Raw genomic sequence first — 19,282 nt, forward strand, 5'->3', positions numbered from 1 at the left:
AAAATGTTGTTTTACTTATCCCATTTCAGAATTCTTAAAAACTGACAATATCAATGCTTTTTAAACAATAAAAGGCAAAGTCTATTGACCCAGAAAGATTATAATTAACCGAAGAGTTCGGCCTGGAATCCATTTTATGTAAGTAAACAGATTAGCTGTTAATATGAATTTTCAAACAATGGGAGTGTCTGGAATCACAGGGCACAGCCTAAGAATAGAGGGGCTGTGGCGACCCACTTCCTAGCGCTCTCGAACCGGCTCACAAATAGCCAGCGCGCCGGCACAAAAGCCAGTCCCAAAAGGGCGCCAGGTCTGCTTCACCAACAAAGGGAAAAGCCTGTGCGGGATTGTGAGTATGTGCCCCCTACAGCATCCGCGCCCGGGGAGGGCGGGATCAGGGAGGCTTTAAAGCGAAGCCGCCAAGTTCGAATAAAATCTTCTTTAACTGCAGTTTACCGACTCCGTGTCGTTATTTTAGCGCTTGCGTGTAGCACACCGCTACAGCCCTCCTTTTAGAACAGAGATGAGGCTGAATTCCTTCAGACAAAGGATGGTTAATCTGTAGAATTCATTGCCACAGAGGGCTGTGCAGGCTAGGTCATCGGGTATGCTTAGAGCAGAAGTTGTTAAATTCTATATTAGTAAGGGCATCAAAGATTATGGGGAGCAGGCAGAAGAGTGGGTTTTAGAGGGAAGATAAATCAATTAAGATCAAATGGCACAGCAGACTTGATGGGCTGAGTGGACTAATTCTGCTCCTCTGCCTTATAGTTTTACATAGCCTAGGTAAGGAATAAGATAAAATGTGAATATGAAATAACATGGTTCTGAGACTATCCATTGTTCTACAGTTATTAATGAGAATAAAGGAATAATTTGCACTTAAGCTCAATAAATTGAAATTTTTAAAAAATTACACAGTTCTAATAGTTTTTCAAGTATTAATCAAAGTATTGATGTCATTTATTGCCAGCAAATCTCAATCTGACAGAAAATATGACAAAAGCTTAAATATTCAGCCTCACTGGGGAATTGAAACAATGGCAAACCTTCAAAGCAAGAAGTTTAGCACCATGACCTGACTGATTGAGATTGCCAGCAGACTCCATGAGCAGAGCCTGCAAGGCTGCCCTTGGGGCAGGTGGCATGAATGGAACAAGAGAATCAGAATTAAATTTATCACTGATGTACAAGATGAAATCTGTTGTTTTTGAGACGGTGGCATGGTGCAAAGGTAACAAAATTTATAAATTACAAAAATAAATAAGTAGTTCAAAAACTGGAATGAGAGAGTAGTGTTCATGAGTTTCTGGATGATTCAGAAATCTGATGACTGGAGGGGAAGAGCTGCTTCTGAATCATTGAGTGTGGGCCTACAGGTTCCTATACCTCTACCCCGATAGTTCTGATGAGAAGAAGGCATGTCTCAATTTGTGGGGGTCCTTAATAATGGAAGCTGCTTTCTTGAGGCACTGCCTCTTGAATTTGTCCTCATATGAGAGGAGAGTTTCCTCATGATGGAGCTGGTTGAGACTAAATTCCCCTGCAGATCCTGTACGCTGGAGCCCCCAGCCCAATACCACAGGATGATACAACTAGACAGAATGCTTTCCACCATGCATGAATAGAAACTGGTATGTGTCTTCGGTGATGAACTAAACCTCTTCAAACTCCCAATAAAGCTTCTGGCACACCCCTTTTGTGATTGCTTCAATGTGTTGGGCCCTGGATAGATCCTCCGAAATGTTGATGACCAGGAACTTCATTCTTCTCACGCCTTGCATTCTGAAACCTCAATGAGGGCATGTATGCTCTCTCAATCTCCCTGACCTGATGTCCACAGACAACTTCTTGGTCTTGCTGACATTGAGTGTGAGGTAGGTGTTGTGACATTGCTCAACCAGCCAATATATCTCACTCTTGTAAGCCTACTCATCACCATCAGAGATTCTACCAACAATATTATTTGTAAATTTATAGATGATGTTTGAACTATGCTTAATCACTACAGTCATGAGTGTAGTGAGAATACTGTAGTGAACACAGCACACATTAAAGAGTTACTTCTGTGTTGATAGTGTTATGTCCGCAGCCCCCTCCTTTGTGAGAATCGCAAGAGCACTAGTTGGAGGGGGGCCAGTAGACCAAGGAAATGGGAGAGAGAGACGTGCCGAATAGACCCAGGAAATGGGAGAGAGAGACATGCCGAATGCCTCGTTCCACTGCGATGCAAAATAACGCAACATTGACCATTGTCTCCTGGAGACCACGTTTGTGGATTGGGGACTATGCTACGTGCAAGCCCTCGGGCAAAGTGGGCTGGTTGAGAGAGGGATTGCATCACCCCAACCTGATTGACATCTGAGACCCCGTGAGGAAATATAAAAGAGGGTCTGGGGGGAACAACCCCTTCAGACGCACCAGAAGAAACGCTAACGATCCCGTAGTAGCAGGAAGCCATTTGAAGGTAGCCACGTGCATTCGATTCCGCGGCTGGAATCAGTGGCTGGAACAATGGAAACCAGCTTTTAGCTAACAACGGGGAAGCCCGCTCCCCTGATTCAACAGATTTGCTTCATAAAAGACCCGGGCAAGTTTCTTTTCTCACCAATCTCTCTCTCTCTCCAACAAGTGAAAACCCAGTGGTCCCCCAAAAGGCTGAAGCCTGCCGGAACTGAGTGACTTTTATATTTCCATCGGACAATATATTATCCCCTAGACAAACAATCGAGCTGTTTCTTATTGATGGTTATTATTAGACCCGCGCTTTGAGATTGAGTAGTGATGACGTATTTTATCTGAATATTTGTATTAATCTTATTTTTGTGCCTCTTTATAAATAAAGACTTTTAAAAATAGTACCATCAGACTTCAATAGACCTCTCTATCTTTGCTGGTAAGTGATCCAGTTACGGGATTTTGTAACAATAGTCAGCAAGGAGATATCATTACCAATCTGCACTGACTGGTCCCCCAAGAAGGAAGTTAGGGCTCCAATTGCAGAGGGAGTTACATTACAGCTGAATACAATAATACTAATATGATTTGGACAAGATTACCCAACTTATGTACTTACTTTCAGTAAGGGGATGTTGGTTTATTGTGTGAGGAGACTAATCGAAGATCTATGATAATACAAACTTCGGAAGAAAAGTACACCTGAACACGTTGCTGCAAGTCTGCTGTATACACTTGAAAGTCCTATTTGGTGTACACAGCAATATTATTTTAACTATCACTAAGTGTGTTTCCTCTCTTACTCACCGGTACCTGCAGATTTGGTACGTTCTGTTCTCTGCATGATGCTTTCTTGCCATTTTGTGACGTCATTGAGTGGTAAAGATGTGACGATTTTGTAGAGGCTGAGGTTGAGAAAAAAAATCCTTTAGTTAAAAATATACATGGTAGAATGCAAATATGAGATGACATTTCATTTTTGGCAGATTGTATGACTCATAGCAAATGACAGATCTGAAAATCAATTAATAACATTGCAGAGGGCAATAGGAATTCCTGTATAACATCAACTGACAAGAGGCGGATGTCATTCATCAATTTGACAAAGGGATCAATTCAGTGAACACAGATGGCAATGCAAAGACTAAAGAACAATACAATCACTTGGCTTACAAAGGCGAAACCAGACAGAGTTTATTTTTAGAGCAAACACGAGGAAATCTGCAGATGCTGGAAATTCAAACAACACACACAAAATGCTGGTGGAACACAGCAGGCCAGGCAGCATCTACAGGGAGATGTCCTGACGAAGGGTCTCGGCATGAAACGTCGACAGTACTTCTCCCTATAGATGCTGCCTGGCCTGCTGTGTTCCACCAGCATTTTGTGTGTGTTGTTAGAATTTATTATAAACCTCAAGAATTAAAGTTGGAGGTGATAAAACATTTCATGATTGCAGTGTGTGGCCCAAAACCCAATGTAACAGTCCTGATGAAGGAACTCGGCCCAAAATGTCGACTGTACTTTTGCGACAGACACTGCCTGGCCCACTGAGTTCCTCCAGCATTGTACGTGTGTTGCTTGGATTTCCAGCATCTGCTGATTTTCTCGTTTGTACAACAGGAATTTTTCATTTTTCATGACACTTTTCATTAGATGGTTGGTTAAGCAGTTTCATGTTTTAGCTCAATTGCCTCGATGATGGGCCTTTATTAAGGGCACATTCAATCATCAGTTTTGTTGGAATCACACAAAGTTTGTTTAAAAGTTGTTTATCAGCATTTTCCAGATTTTCTATATGCACTTGTCTATTACCATGACAACTTTTGTGTCTACTTCCAATTAGTACACCATATCACTGGTGGAATGGTGCTTGTCCATTGCATCTGATGATGACAGGAAACCTGTGCAGGGAAGTTTTTAAAGTGGAAAAGCCAGTGCACAGGGGCAGTTCCTCCGAAATCTGGGTCCAGTGGTATGAAGTTGTCACAACTGGGGCTTTCAGTGGATGACCACAATGTCTTCTGTACCTCGTCATGCCCTTCGCTCTCCGCGAAGATTGCAGAACTGCCTTCCTGGCCATTGGATCTCACCAGAGCTGACTTTGCACGCTAGGACAGGCATGTCCCTATCTCACCAGGGTATGAAGCTAGCTGGCTACCCTCAACTTGGTTTACCCCGTCTGTCATAGCAATGTACTGCAGTGTGACTGCGTCACATGCAAACAGCTACAGATGAGAGCTGAATATCCAATGGGGACCAAAGGTCAGTGAGCTGCCCCAGATTGGACTCAACAAACCCTTTCACCAGAGGTGTTACCCCTCCCTGAATGCCTCATACACTAACAGAGCATTGCGTAGTAATTATACACAACACTTAGTAAATTGCTTCTTAAATGATCTGGCAATTTCTTTTATTTTTTTCCCTAGAAGTGTGCATGAATCCTAAACTAACCTGCATATCCTGCATCATTACATAAAATTACCTGTAAGTACTTGACTCTCAATGCATTTATAGACTTAAGTTGTTGGTGACTTGGTTTTCTCTTAGGTCTTATTCCAAAACTATCCATTTATGCTATTTACTGTTCACCTCGGGAAATGTGGACATGACTGTATTGTTGTTAGAATAGCAAACTGATGCTATGATGCTATGCTATTAGTTCATTGGAGTTCAGCAGAATGGTAGGTGGTCTTATTGAAGCATACATTTTTCTAAGTCTTCTTAGACTGGTTGTAGGGAGGATATTTCTCCTGACTGAGGGACCTCAAGCTTAGAGTCACATTCACAGGATACACAGCCAGAATTTTAAAGGAGAATTTCTTAATTCATAGGATAGTGAGTCTGTTGGAATCTTTACCATAAAAAGCCATGGAAGACAAGCCATTGAATGGTGCTTCTCCAGCAACTTGGCCATAAAATGGGACTGAAGGCAGCAACAGCTCTGCTATGAGCTGTCAGAGTTAATTTTATTTTCAGCCTTTAGTTCTTTCCAGGCATCCTTCTTCACTTGTGTTTTTGTCTGACTCCTCATGTTGGAGATACTTGAGTCAACATGAAAGTTACCTCTTTTATTGCGTAGTACCAGATTCAGTATGACCTCTCCTCTAGTTGGCCTGTTTACATATTGTGTCAAGAATCCCCCTGGATATATCTAACAAATTCTGCTCCATCTCAATCTTTTGAACTAAAGAGTGGCCAATCAGTGTTAGACGAATCGAAGTCACCGGTGGCAACAACCCTGTTATTTATGCACCCTAGGTATGACTGCTTCCTTGTGGCTCATATCCTCTGCTCGTTCTTCTGAATGAGCTGTAGATCATCCACCTGCAGGTCCATTTTCCAAACCCGGTCTGTAAGGAACTGCAGCTCAATTTTCCAAACACGGTCTGTAAGGAACAGTACACACACGGTCTGCAGCTCCAGTTCCCAAACACGGTCTGTAAGGAACAGTACACACACGGTCTGCAGCTCCAGTTCCCAAACACGGTCTGTAAGGAACAGTACACACACGGTCTGCAGCTCCAGTTCCCAAACACGGTCTGTAAGGAACAGTACACACACGGTCTGCAGCTCCAGTTCCCAAACACGGTCTGTAAGGAACAGTACACACACGGTCTGCAGCTCCAGTTCCCAAACACGGTCTGTAAGGAACCATACCCACACAGTCTGCAGCTCCAGTTCCCAAACACGGTCTGTAAGGAACAGTACACACACGGTCTGCAGCTCCAGTTCCCAAACACGGTCTGTAAGGAACAGTACACACACGGTCTGCAGCTCCAGTTCCCAAACACGATCTGTAAGGAACAGTACACACACGGTCTGCAGCTCCAGTTCCCAAACACGGTCTGTAAGGAACAGTACACACACAGTCTGCAGCTCCAGTTCCCAAACACGGTCTGTAAGGAACAGTACGCACACGGTCTGCAGCTCCAGTTCCCAAACACGGTCTGTAAGGAACTGTACACACACAGTCTGCAGCTCCAGTTCCCAAACACGGTCTGTAAGGAACAGTACGCACACGGTCTGCAGCTCCAGTTCCCAAACACGGTCTGTAAGGAACTGTACACACACAGTCTGCAGCTCCAGTTCCCAAACACAGTCTCTAAGGAGTTGTACACACACTCTGCAGCTCCAGTTCCCAAACACGATCTGTAAGGAACTGTACACACACAGTCTGCAGCTCCAGTTCCCAAACACGGTCTGTAAGGAACAGTACACACACACGGTCTGCAGCTCCAGTTCCCAAACACGGTCTCTAAGGAGTTGTACACACATTGTCTGCAGCTCCAGTTCCCAAACATGGTCTGTAAGGAACTGTACACACACGGTCTGCAGCTCCAGTTCCTAAACATGGTTTGCAGCTCAATTTCCCAAACACAGTCTCTAAGGAATTGTACACACATGGTCTTCAGCTCCATTTCCCAAACACAGTCTGTAAGAAATTATAACCACATGGTTTGCATCTCCATTTCCCAAACACGGTATGTAAGGAACTGTACCCAGATGCAATTCTCACAGATTTAGCAGTCAGTGATACTGGCGGTCTCCCATATCTCCCAACAGCTTGTAACAATCACTGATTGGTATCTAATGCACATTAAAACATTCTGGATGTTTTACTGCAGTTAACATTTGATATGATTAGACCATAATACATATGAGCAGAATTAGGTCAATCAGTCCCATTAAGTCTGCTCTGCCATTTGATCATGGCTGTTCCATTCACCTCTCAACCCCTTTCTGCCTGTAAACTTTCACACCCTGACTTATCAAGAATCCATCAACCTCTGCCTTAAATACACTCAATGACCTGGACTCTGCAGCTGCACATGGCAACAAACTCCACAGATTCACTACCCTCTGGCTAAAGAAATTCCTCCTCATCTCCTTTCTAAATGGACATCCCTCTATTTTGAGGTTGTGCCCTCTTATCCTAGACTCCCCCACCATTTGAAACATCCTTTACATATCCACTATAGGTTTTCCAACATTTGATAGTTTTCAGTGAGATCACCCCTCATTCTTCTAAATTCCAGAGAATAGAGGCATAGCGCCTTCACATGTACCTCATATGATAAATCTTTCATTTATGAAATCATTCTCATGAACCTCCTTTAATGTCCTTTCTTAGATACGGGACCCAAAACTACTCACAATACACCAAGTAAGGCCTCACCAGTGCTTTATAAAGCCTCAGCATTACAATCTTGTTTTTATATTCTAGTCCACTTGAAATTAATGCTAACATTGCATTTACCTTGCTCACCATAGACTCAACCTGCAAGTTAACCTTTAGGGACTCCAGCACAAGGACTCCCAAGCCCCATTGTGCCTTGGATTTTTGAAACTTCCACTCACTTAGAAAATAGTCTGTGCCTTTATTCATTCTACCAAAGTGCATGACTGTACACTTCCCAACACTGTATTCCATCTGACACTTCTCTACCCATTCTCCTAATCTGTCCAAGTCTTCTTGCAGCCTCCCTGCTTTCCCATCATAACCTCCCCCTCCACCTATCTTCACACTGTTTACAAACTTGGCTGCAAAGCCACCCATTCTATCATCCAAATCACTGACAAAAAACATAAAAAGAAGGGTCCCAACACTGACCTTTGTGGAACACCATCAATCACGAGCAGCTAATCAGGAAAGGCTCACATTATTCCCACTCTTTGACACCTGCCGATCAGCCAAACCTCTATTCATGCTAATACCTTTGCTGTAATACCATGACCTCTTATTTTGCTAAGCACCCTCATGTACAGCCCCCCTGTCAAAGGCCTTTTGAAATCTAAGTACTCAATATCCACTGATTCACCTTTGTCTATCCTGCTTATTATTTCCTCAAAGAATTCCAACAGATTTGTCAGCTAGGATTTTCCCTTAAGCAAACCATGATAACTTTGGACGGTTTTACCATGTGCCTCCAAGTACCCCAAAACCACATCCTTAACAACTGACTCCAACATCTTCCCAATCACTGAGGTCAGGCTAGCTGGCCTATGATTTCCTTTCTTCTGCCTGCCTCCTTTCTTAAAGAATGGAGTGACATTTGCAAATTCCCAGTCCTCTGGAACCACGCCAGCATCTATTGATTCTTAAAAGAACATTATTATTGCCTCTGCAATCTCTTCAGCCACCTCTTTCAGAATGCTGGCATGTAGTTTCGTCTACTTCAGGTGACTTGTCTATCCAGAACTTTGAGCTTTCCAAGTGCCTTCTCCATAATAGTAGCAACTGCACTCACTTCTGCCCCTGACACTCTCAAACTTCCGACATACTGCTAGTGTCCTACATAGTGAAGATAGATGCAAAATACTTATTCAATTTGCCTGCATTTTCTTTGTCTCCTATTACTACCTCTCCAGCATCATTTTCCAGAGGTCTGATACCTATTCTCTGCTCTCTTTTGCTCTTTATATATCTGAAAAACTTCTGGTATCCTCTTTGAAATCATTAGCTAGCTTACCTTCATATTTCATCTTTTCCCTCTGTATGGCTTTTTACTTGCCTTCTGTTGGTTTAATGCCTTTGAAGTTTAAAGGCCCTACCACAAATGAGGCACTCCGTATTAGGTGCTTTCAAATAATACGACACACTGCAACCCAAAGAGACACAAATGGCATCAACCAGACCAGCTGTGCTACTGTATTGTCTGCTTTTGGAGAACTGTACTTTCTAAATTAGGGATGAGAATTTCTAAATTTTAAGTTTTCCAGCCTAAAAATTTCTGCTACTTCAATGCAAATATGAAATAGTGATGTTACATACAGAGACTCCCAGATTTGAACTGGGTCCCTTCATAACTCCAACAATTCACAAGTTAGAAATGTGGCTGCCCAGCAATATCTTTAAGTAAAAACATACAGAAACTGGAAGCAATGTATAGTTAAACCAGGACATTCCTCTGTAAGTTATAGTGATGTTGCAGTGAACCTCATTCTGCACAGCAGAAAATGCCATGGACAAATCCATGTCTTTGATCTCCCAGATACCAGGCATAAGCCAGGCACTTGTAACCAAGGGAGGATCTGTACTGCATAATTAAAAATATTCTTCTAAAATTTATTCTCAGCTTCTGGACAGACTTGACAAGGTCAGCCTTTGTTCCCCATTCATAACAAGTCAACGTTCCATCAGGTACCTGCGAATGTTCAACAGTCTAGCAACCTGGTGTGGCAGTGACATCATTTATAGATTAAACTGGCTATAAAGGGCAGGTTTCCTTCGTTAAAAGAAGATGTGGAGAGTCTGCAGAGGGATATAGATAGGTTAAGTGATTGGGCCAAGGTATGGCAGATGGAATACAACCTTGGTAAATACAAGATCATCCACTTTGGAAGGAATAATAGAAGAGAAGATTATTATTTAAATGATGAAAGATTGCAGCATGTCGTTGTGCAGAGGGACTTGGGAGTGCTTGTTCATGAATCACAAAAAGTTGGCTTGCAGGTGCAACAGTTTATTAAGAAGGTAAATGGAATGTTGGCATTCACTGCTAGAGGGATTGAATTCAAGAGCAGAGAGGTCATGCTGCAACTATACAGGGTATTGGTGAGACTGCACCTGGAGTACTGTGTACACTTCTGATCTCCATACTTGAGGAAGGACATACTGGCTTTGGAGACGGTGCAGAGGAGGTTCATGGGGTTGATTCCAGAGATGAAGGGGTTAACCTATGAGGAGAGATTGAGTCACCTGGGACTATACTCTCTAGAATTCAGAAGATTGAGAGGGGATCTTATAGAAACATACAAAATGTTGAAAGGGATAAGATAGACGTAGGAAAATTGTTTCTATTGGTAGGTGAAACTAGAATTAGGCGACATTGCCTCAAGATTCGGGGAGAAGATTTAGGATGGAGATGAGGAGAAACTGTTTTTCCCAGAGAGTGGTAAATCTGTGGAATTCTCTGCCCAGGGAAGCAGTTGAGGCTTCTTCACTAAATATATTTAAGACAGAGTTAGATATATTTTTACCTAGTAGGGGAATTAAGGGTTATGGGGAAAAAGGCAGATCGATGGAGTTGAGTTTACGGACAGATCAGCCATGATCTTATTGAAAGGTGGAGCAGGCTCGATGGGCCGGATGGCCTACTCCTGCTCCTATTTCTTATGAAAGAAACAACTCGTAAAGTAATTAAGTTTGAACTTTTGGTTTTGTCTAAACTTGGTAGGAATCTGAGCAGTAGGAAAATGACAAAATATAATCAAAAGAAAGAACCTTTCATTTTACTTTTCCGCCACTGATCTTCTTCCCTTTGAATCTTTAACCTGATGCTGTTCCATTGAGAAGAGTTGTGTTTCCTCAGTGGATTTATCCAATAGGAAATACTGTGCTTGGAGAAAGATGGCCGGCTTTCTGTGCTACGCCCATTCGTTTTTGAGTTCCAGGACAAGGATCGAGCTTTTTTCAAATGAGTATGACATGAACCACCATCCCCATAATTACAATCTACCTTGAGCAAAGAATGTACACACTTTATATTTTGACTTTTTAAGCTTGTACTGAAGATCCCTTCTTCATCATCTTCACTGAATGCCCAGTTGATGTAACCACCTTCACTGTCACTGCCTGGTACCAAGGAAGAATCATCAGTAACAGGAGGAGCCAGTGAACCTAATGAAAGTTTATCAGCCCTCCCAGGTGACACTGGAATAATATCCCACCGTTTTCCATCATGATTGTCAACTTCATTGTTGTTAGGAGACACTGTTTGAAAGCTGAGCTGAACTGGGATGCTGCATGGACTATCAGCTTGCTTCTGAACAAGCAAGTTTAACTTGGCTGATGTTGGAGTACACGGAAGCGACATAGTAAAGCGGACTTCTGTACACTTAGGGCTTTCAAGAGGAGAGGGGAATAGGAATAACTGTTCGCATTTATGAGGGGACATGGGCTCAGATGACAGAACTGACATGACTGTACCAGCTTCCAGCTCTTTTTGCTTGGAAACCATCTGGTCAAAGTACACTGTCTGATCGTTATCACCATGAGTTTCTGATGCAAGTGATTCAGTAACAGTGCACGGACTGAGATAACACAAATTCTGAAGGACTGAAGGTGGATTACTATAATAATTCTGCTTTGCTTGAACCTCAACAGAACAATTGTCCAAGGGATTCAAATAAATGTCATTGGTGCAGCCTTGTGTCAACTTTGGAATGTCACTGTTTTCTCTGTTCTTCCCCAGAAATGTTTCATCCACTTTTAAACTATCCACAGCAGAAATCACTTTTAGAGTGTCCACAGTGAGAGCTGAGAGGTCCTGCAGGTGTCCCAGCTGACTGTCCAAAGAGTGCAAGGACTCCTTGACAAAATGCACTTTCTCATTTACTTCCTTCAAGTGTATCGCCATTTCTTCCACTCTAGAAAAAAAAAAGGCACATTTTAGTTTCCGTGAGTTTACTGCATGATCTGAAGCAGCAAGGAAGAACATCTGCTGGAATTCATTGGAACGTTGTACCATATTAAAGTTACTAAGTAAATTTAAAAATTCTGTTGCTGAGCCAAATCAAGCACAACTCTTGACAATGACTATCCATCCAATGGCTGGGATTTTTCTGCCATTTTCCAGTCAGAAAAGTAACATGGATTTAGCAAGTGTACAGGCAAAACTGGTAAATTAATTAGCTTCAGATTGAAAAATAAAGATTAGCTTTGTCATGTACATTGCAACATACAGTTAAAATCACTGTTTTCCATCAATGACCGACCACAGTCCGAGGATTGTGCTAAGTGTCACCACGTTTCTGGCACCAACATAAGATGCCTACAATTTATTTACCCTAAACATACATCTTTGGAAATTGCAAGGAAAGCAGAGCACTAAAGGAAATCCACACAGTCATGGATTTTAGTTATTTTAGATCTTAATTAGTACAGATCTGCACTGTAAATTCATGCCCATGGAAGTTGCCAGCCCTAAGAGTTTCAACTTGTAATTACAAAATCCACAACCTTCCCTGGCATTGCTTCACCATGACAGAGCACACCAGGTGAGTCATGAATTACACCAAGGCACAAGTAGGATTCTCAGACTTGAAACATAAGCTCAGTTTCCTTGTTCGTAGATAATGCTTCACCGATGAACAATTCCAGCACTTCCTGCTTTTCAGATATACAGAATCTAACCTTGAAACTTATATAATAACCAGAATGCTAGAGGAGGCATCTGCCATTTACATGGCATTTATGGAACTGGTGTTCAGAGTGATCAAGCTGACCTCCAAAGAAGCACAATTAAATCAGATCAAACACCTTTGTCAGCCCACCAGGCAAACAAAGAACTTCTGAAGTCTAGGGAATACAAACTTTTCACAAGATTTGAAAATAGGCATCTGGTTCATGTGCTACTGCTTCCAACACTGGCATTATTCACCCAGGAACTATGTGACCATAATATAGTTAATCCAAATACCTCCACACTACTGCCCAATTTGACAATATAATTTCCCATAAATATCTATTCAGGGAAAATGCTTTCCCCTTTTTTCTGAGATATGGGACAGTGTGATACTTGGGCACTCCACGCGGATCTTGCTCTTCCATGTACTAGAGATCGTGCGAATGGGAAGTGGTGCCTCAGAAGTCATGGTGGGTTGCTGTTATGCATTTAGCAAATGGTCTACTCTGCAGATAGGTGAAATTCACAGTGGAAAGACTGGATATTGATGGTGACGGATGAAGTACAAATCAAGTCAAACTGATTGCTTTGTTCTGGTGAGCTTCGAGCACATTGTTGGAACAGCACTCATGGAAGCAAGTAGAGAATATGGTACCACATCCTTGACTGGGTTTACAGTAAGCTTGCCCTGAGCAACTCAATGTCTCTACCCTGCTCCTAGAACCACAGTATAAAATTTGAATGAATTGTTAATCTAGATATCCAGATTAATGTTTAAGTAACCTATCCCCTGCTATGCTATTTTCTCTTAATTTTCTAAAATATTTTTTGAAATGTTTGTCAACCAAAGTATAATTGTTCTAATAATATAACTTAAATTTCAGTTTAAAATTCTGTGGTAACCTTGTCCCCAAATAATCATAAAACTAATAACGAGGACAGGGTAATTGGATGACCAGGTCTATTTTACCAAGTTGAAACTATGATATAAATTTATTATTGCAATTAGTTAGCACATTGTTATTTTAGATTTAAACCATGTGTTTAATCTAGCCAACGCTGATGGATAAAGGCATCCTGTCTTCAATATATAGTATCAACATATTTCACTGTAAACATAAACTCAAAGCTCATAAAAATCAATCACACAAAATCTGATGAAAGGAAGTGTCATATTGGTGCAGCAGGGAAAGGGTAGAAAATGCATTTTGGGACTGGACTTGAGTGAAGCTCACATTGCAGTCAAGTATGATCCAGAAGTGCTTGCTGCTGACACCGGGTGATAAATGGTCTCAGCATAGACATTCCTCACTTTAATGAGCAGAAAGCTTATGGTTAATACCATAAATCAAGAAACTGCTGGAGATATACCTTTCAGTTGTTACTCTAATTCTTTCATTGTCACTCGAATGAAGATGCTCATTTTTCTCATGGAAGTATTTCTCAACACATAGCTCCTCAAAGTCATGCAGTTTTTTCAACTCCTCCTTACTGAGGTACAACTCTATTCAAAACAGAATCATAGTTTACCACTTAAATATTCAGCAATGAACAAGTGCATCATGTTTTTAAAATTAATTATTTGCTGAATGTCAAAAAAAATCACAAATGCTGAAGAATTGAAATAATAAAACAAGAAAATGCTTTTATTTAAAATAATAATTCTCCTTGTTGACTTCCAACAGCATAGATCTTATGATAAATCTTCTAAATTAGTCATCAGTCGCTTTGCTCCCTGCCACGCCCATATATCTGAAACTGCCTCATCAAACAACCACTTCCCTCACACCCTACATTGTCAGCATCAAGTAGTTTCACTTTGAGAACAGGCAGGATACTGGGTGTGGACCTGATATCTGTTAAACACAGACACTATTGCACAGCACTGACTCCATTTTCTGAGGAGACTGAGGCAAGTGAGGCCTGTTCCTCCTCCCCCATTCTAACCAATGAAAGCATCATTGGGGTCTCCCTTCCGTCTACTTATCATGAGAGTTGCATATGCCGGGCCCTCAGCACCTGTCTAACAATCTATTTGACCCCCTACAATCAGGCAGGAGGTACCATTGCATTGGGACAAGAACAGGAGCATTAGGATGGGGAACAGCTTCTTCACTCAGGCCATAAGACGACCGAACTCCCTGGCACCACTCAGGGCTCATCACGTATGAAACGCCAGTAGAGTTATACTGTTTACTTTTTTTAAACTGTGTTGCAAATGCGCGTTATTATTTGTTAATTTACCAGTGGTAATGTTACTTTATATTGATATGTGCGAGTTATATGTACTGCGTTTTGCATCTTGTCTGGATAAGTGTTTTTTCATTTGGTGGTATACAAGTGTATAACTGAATGATAATAAACTTGAACTTGAAATGCCCAATTCCAGCTCCACACTAAACCTGATTTCTTGTGTGATGCTTGTTATCCCTTCTACTCATTCAGCTGGATGTTGTGTAGCCAGGATTTTAGTTGTGCTGATAAAAAGCCTTTGACATTGTCTCTAACACTAGACTACTTATTCACAGCACCCACGCTCTGCCCTTCTTTGAAACGACAACAAATATACTCTGATGTAAATTCCCGTGTTATTCAAAGAATTGAGTATTCACTCTCTTTAAGTGATACATGTATATATGTTTGAGTTTTTTTTTACAGTGTCTGTACAATCTATCCACAAATCGGATGTGGAGGTGGGGAGGGGGCGTGAGAAAGAGATTTCAGTATATTTGGGTATGTTTTTGCGCAAACTCATTGCCACTGAGAATTAATTCATGCAATGTCCAGTGGAGGGCAGCAAAGTAATACTACTGCTGAGGCAAAAGCTTTAAAATACTTTCTGCTTCGATTAAAACATTAAGGTAGTGGGTCAAAGACATTTGTTGCATTGTTTAGATGCATTTTCTTTGGAAATCTGATCTGAACCAGCCAGATGCCCAAACACAACACATTCCAACAATGCACAAAAAATTCTGGGCTGGTCTTGCATGTGAGAAGAAAGTCACCACAAGCCACACCATAAAACCCCAGAAACCAAAGCTTTTAAAAAGACCCTATCAATCGATCAGATTTAGTTAAACAAATTTCAGTTTGCTCAAAGACTGGTCGGGGCTCAACTAATCTCCCAGACTGTGATTACAAGTTGGGCACTCAAAATATTATTTGAAATTAAATTCAGATTTATGAGTAGGGATAAAAGGAGTAAACTTTATTATGCGTGGCTAAGACCCCTGTTAGCCAAACCCTAGACAAACCACTCTTGCTTTTTACCTAACACTTCTCCACAAATCTATAGAAGTAAATTGCATACCAGGACTAGAGGAAACTGCTGGCTGGGATCCATCTGCCTGATCTTACTTCCCAAACTGACAAGGATGATAAGCCACTTCTATGATATAGCAGTGGGGCGCTGCTGGGTGTTAAACCACTGATCCCATTTCCTGCTTATATACATATACAATCCACAGTGCTCCATTCAAACCAGAATGCTGGTAGGATTGAACTCCAATATGAGCCCTGTAATTGTTCATGCAACACTGCATGTGAGTCATTATCAAGACTCCCACTACAGTTGTGTGAATTGAATTTACTGATCTACTAACAGAAAAAAGCACTGTGCGTTGTCAAAATAAATTGTCATCATCTTCGGCATAACATGTGGCAACAATAAAGCAACTTGTGAGGCACCTTACCTGTAGAAACCACATGATGAAGACCACGAGGTGCAGCCCCCATTCCAACTTCCACGCTTATTTATTTAGCCATACTGCATGGTGAAGGCCATTCTGGCTCTTTAAGCCATGCTGGCAGCAACCCCCAAAAAACACAATGATAACGGGACAAATTACAATGTCTAATTATCCTACCCAGTACGTCTTTGGACTGGGGGAGGAAACCTGAGCAGCTGGGAAGGACGTACAGGGACACTTTCCAGGACGGAATTGAACTCTGACCTCCAGAGTGACCCAGGCTGCAAAAGTGTCACGCTAACCGATATGCTACTGTGTTGTATTATTAAAACTAGAAGAACATAATTACTCACTTAAGCCAACATCTTCGTCCTCTTGATCCACCTCATTTTTTGCTTGGTGTTGATAAATTCGATTCAAAAGCAAAGCCACATGACTGAAAATAATTAGCGGTGGTGGCAGCCTTGGCTTTTCCCGATAGGTCATAATGTAGCGGTAACGATTATATTTCCAGAGTTTATTAGATATGGATTTTAATTCATAGTACACATTGCTGAAAGAAAACAATTTCAACTCTTAGTGCAATGCAAATTAAAGCCACAACCAACATCCCCATTCCCCAAAACCTGACACCCAACAAAACTCCTGTGAAAACCTTTGACAGAGGATAATTTCCCTCTGTCAAGGGTTCTAAATACTTCTGAATGTCCTTTATATTTAAAGAAATTTATAGTTAAAATTATTTAAACAGTTATTTTAATATAATATTAAATATATCGGAAAAGAAAATCAAGTCAACTAAGATCATTGAGAAACAACTAAAAGTTAAGTGGTAATTAGCACAGAATATAGAATATGATAGCATTGCTGTTAAATTGAAGTTTAACACTAGAATTACAAAGTTAGAGTTCAAATTGCATCATAGTGGCTGAAAGATTTAAATCCAAGTAGAGTCATGGAGAGATACAGCACAGAAACAAGCCTTTTAGCCCGGAGTATGTGCAAATCGTCAATCACTTTTTAAACTAATCAAAAGTTAACCCTGTTTTTTTTTTAATTCTTCCCTTATTCCTATCAACTCTTCCAGATTCTGCCATTCAGCTATACAACAGAGGCAAGTTACAGAGGCCAATCGACCTAAAGTTTACACATCTTTGGAATGTGGGAAGAAAGCTATGTAGTTATAGGAAAGGCATACAAACTCTGCCCAAGCAACGTTGAAACTGTGTGGCTGTGGCTCTACTGATCGTGCTACTGTGCCGATATTGAACTAAAATCTCTATTAGTAGTTGCCATTAAAATCCTATTACTTTATCAAAGCCCAAAGTAAATTTATTATCTAAGTACATACGTATATGTTCACCAAATACTACCTTGAGTTTCATTTTCTTGTGGGTACTTACAGTAAATAAAGAAATATAATAACATTTATGAAGAACTATATTTAATGAAGACTGACAAGCATCCAATGTGGAAAGAACAAATAGTGCAAATAATGAATTAATTGATAAAATTATACTTATTTGTGGAATCATTGAAAGTGAGTCTATAGGTTCGGGAGCCAGTTAAGTGTTGAGGTGAATGAAGTTATCCATGCTAGTTCAGGCGCCTAACGGTTGAAGGACAATAACTCTCTGAACCTGGTATTGTGGGACCTAGAGCTCCTGTACCTCCTGCCCAATGGTAGTGGTGTGAAGAGAACACCGCCTGAATGGTGGGGCTTCCTTGTGACAACGCCACTTGTAAATGTATTCAGTGATGAGGAGGGCTTTGTCTGTGATGGACTGGGCTGTATCTTCCACCTTCTGTAGACGTTTTTTGTTCCTGGGCATTGGCGTTTCCATAGCAGGCTGTGATGCAAACAGTTGGGATACTCTCCACCATGCACCTATAGAAATTCTGTCCCTGGCATACTTGTTTACTCTCAGCTGCCATCCATTGTAGCCTATTCAAGCCAGTGATTACAGGGTAATTAGGGATAGGTGAGTCAGTTACAGCCATTTCCTTGAGAAAGACCCTTGTGCCTGAATGCAGCCATTAGGAATTTTCAGCACTAATCTCTAAGGCATTAAAGACTTAAGCTTTCACAGAATTTCTCATCCTTAATTATAACTTTCAGATTATGAATCCAAGTGCTACTTTTCAACCACATGATTTTCACAAATTTACAAAATACTTTTTTGCTCTTTAAGACGTTTCCCCCAAAGTTGATGAGCTCTGTAATTTCACAGAAGGAGGAATATTATATATGTCTTTTAAAAAGTAATTCTTACTTGAAGAAAGCAATGAGCAGATTGACTAGTATAATGTATTGTACAAACAGGTAAACAGCCTGAAGGAATGGATTAAGAAATGAACCTGGGGGGCAATCTTCATTGTTTTCACAAGCTGCAGTCAAAACAGAACAACAGTGTTAATGAGAGAAAAAAATCAGTAAATGTAAAACACTTAGCTGCTGATTTAAAGTAAATCCTTCAGAGCTTGCCACTCACTGTATTTTGCCTGTCACACAGAACAAGAATAGAATGCAGACTTCTCTATCAGACAATACACTGGAAATACTTCATCCAGCCCTTGCTGTCCAGTGCAATAATTCACCACAGACTTCAAATCAAGGGAGACTGGGGTCCATGCAGCAAGAGCATGCATCATTCCTGTGAAGTCTAAGAGAAACGTTCATTTTCTTTTGGACTTCACAAAACTTAATCTTGCTCATTATGTGCACCCATGTTGTTATTCTACCTAGTAAATCTGGGTACAACATACACAAAGCACAATCAGATATCCAGGAAGATGGCATGGACTGGAGTCTGGTTGCATATTCATGCTCAGCTAGAAGAGGAAAGAGCAGGGTGCTCTGCAGGAAGGCAGACAGCTACGCCAATGCGAACACAACAATAAAAATGTTTTCAACAGAATATCCAAATTAATTTTAATCCAAATATTTTGGTCACATATCAATATAAAATCATGAAGTCAAAACTATTTGCAACAGTAAAGGAAACA

At 41.0% G+C, this 19,282-nt stretch overlaps 1 protein-coding gene across 9 annotated transcripts in view; it reads right to left on the bottom strand.

Annotated features, from left to right (window-relative positions):
* Positions 1 to 19,282, bottom strand: part of trpm6 (transient receptor potential cation channel, subfamily M, member 6) — a 133,969-nt gene that overhangs the window by 32,421 nt on the left and 82,266 nt on the right. For 8 of the 9 annotated variants that reach the window (XM_059969709.1, XM_059969711.1, XM_059969710.1 and 5 more), the window contains 5 exons: positions 18,550 to 18,664; positions 16,630 to 16,829; positions 13,959 to 14,091; positions 10,685 to 11,829; positions 3,265 to 3,362 (listed from right to left, as the gene is read on the bottom strand). In XM_059969709.1, the coding sequence (XP_059825692.1) occupies positions 3,265 to 3,362; positions 10,685 to 11,829; positions 13,959 to 14,091; positions 16,630 to 16,829; positions 18,550 to 18,664 (1,691 nt within the window). Of the gene's footprint in view, positions 1 to 3,264; positions 3,363 to 8,930; positions 9,060 to 10,684; positions 11,830 to 13,958; positions 14,092 to 16,629; positions 16,830 to 18,549; positions 18,665 to 19,282 lie in introns of those variants that run through there. The other variant, XR_009512152.1, reaches the window with a different exon arrangement.

This window comes from Hypanus sabinus, chromosome 5 (assembly GCF_030144855.1).
Source record: "Hypanus sabinus isolate sHypSab1 chromosome 5, sHypSab1.hap1, whole genome shotgun sequence".
Classification (NCBI taxonomy): Eukaryota; Metazoa; Chordata; class Chondrichthyes; order Myliobatiformes; family Dasyatidae; genus Hypanus; species Hypanus sabinus.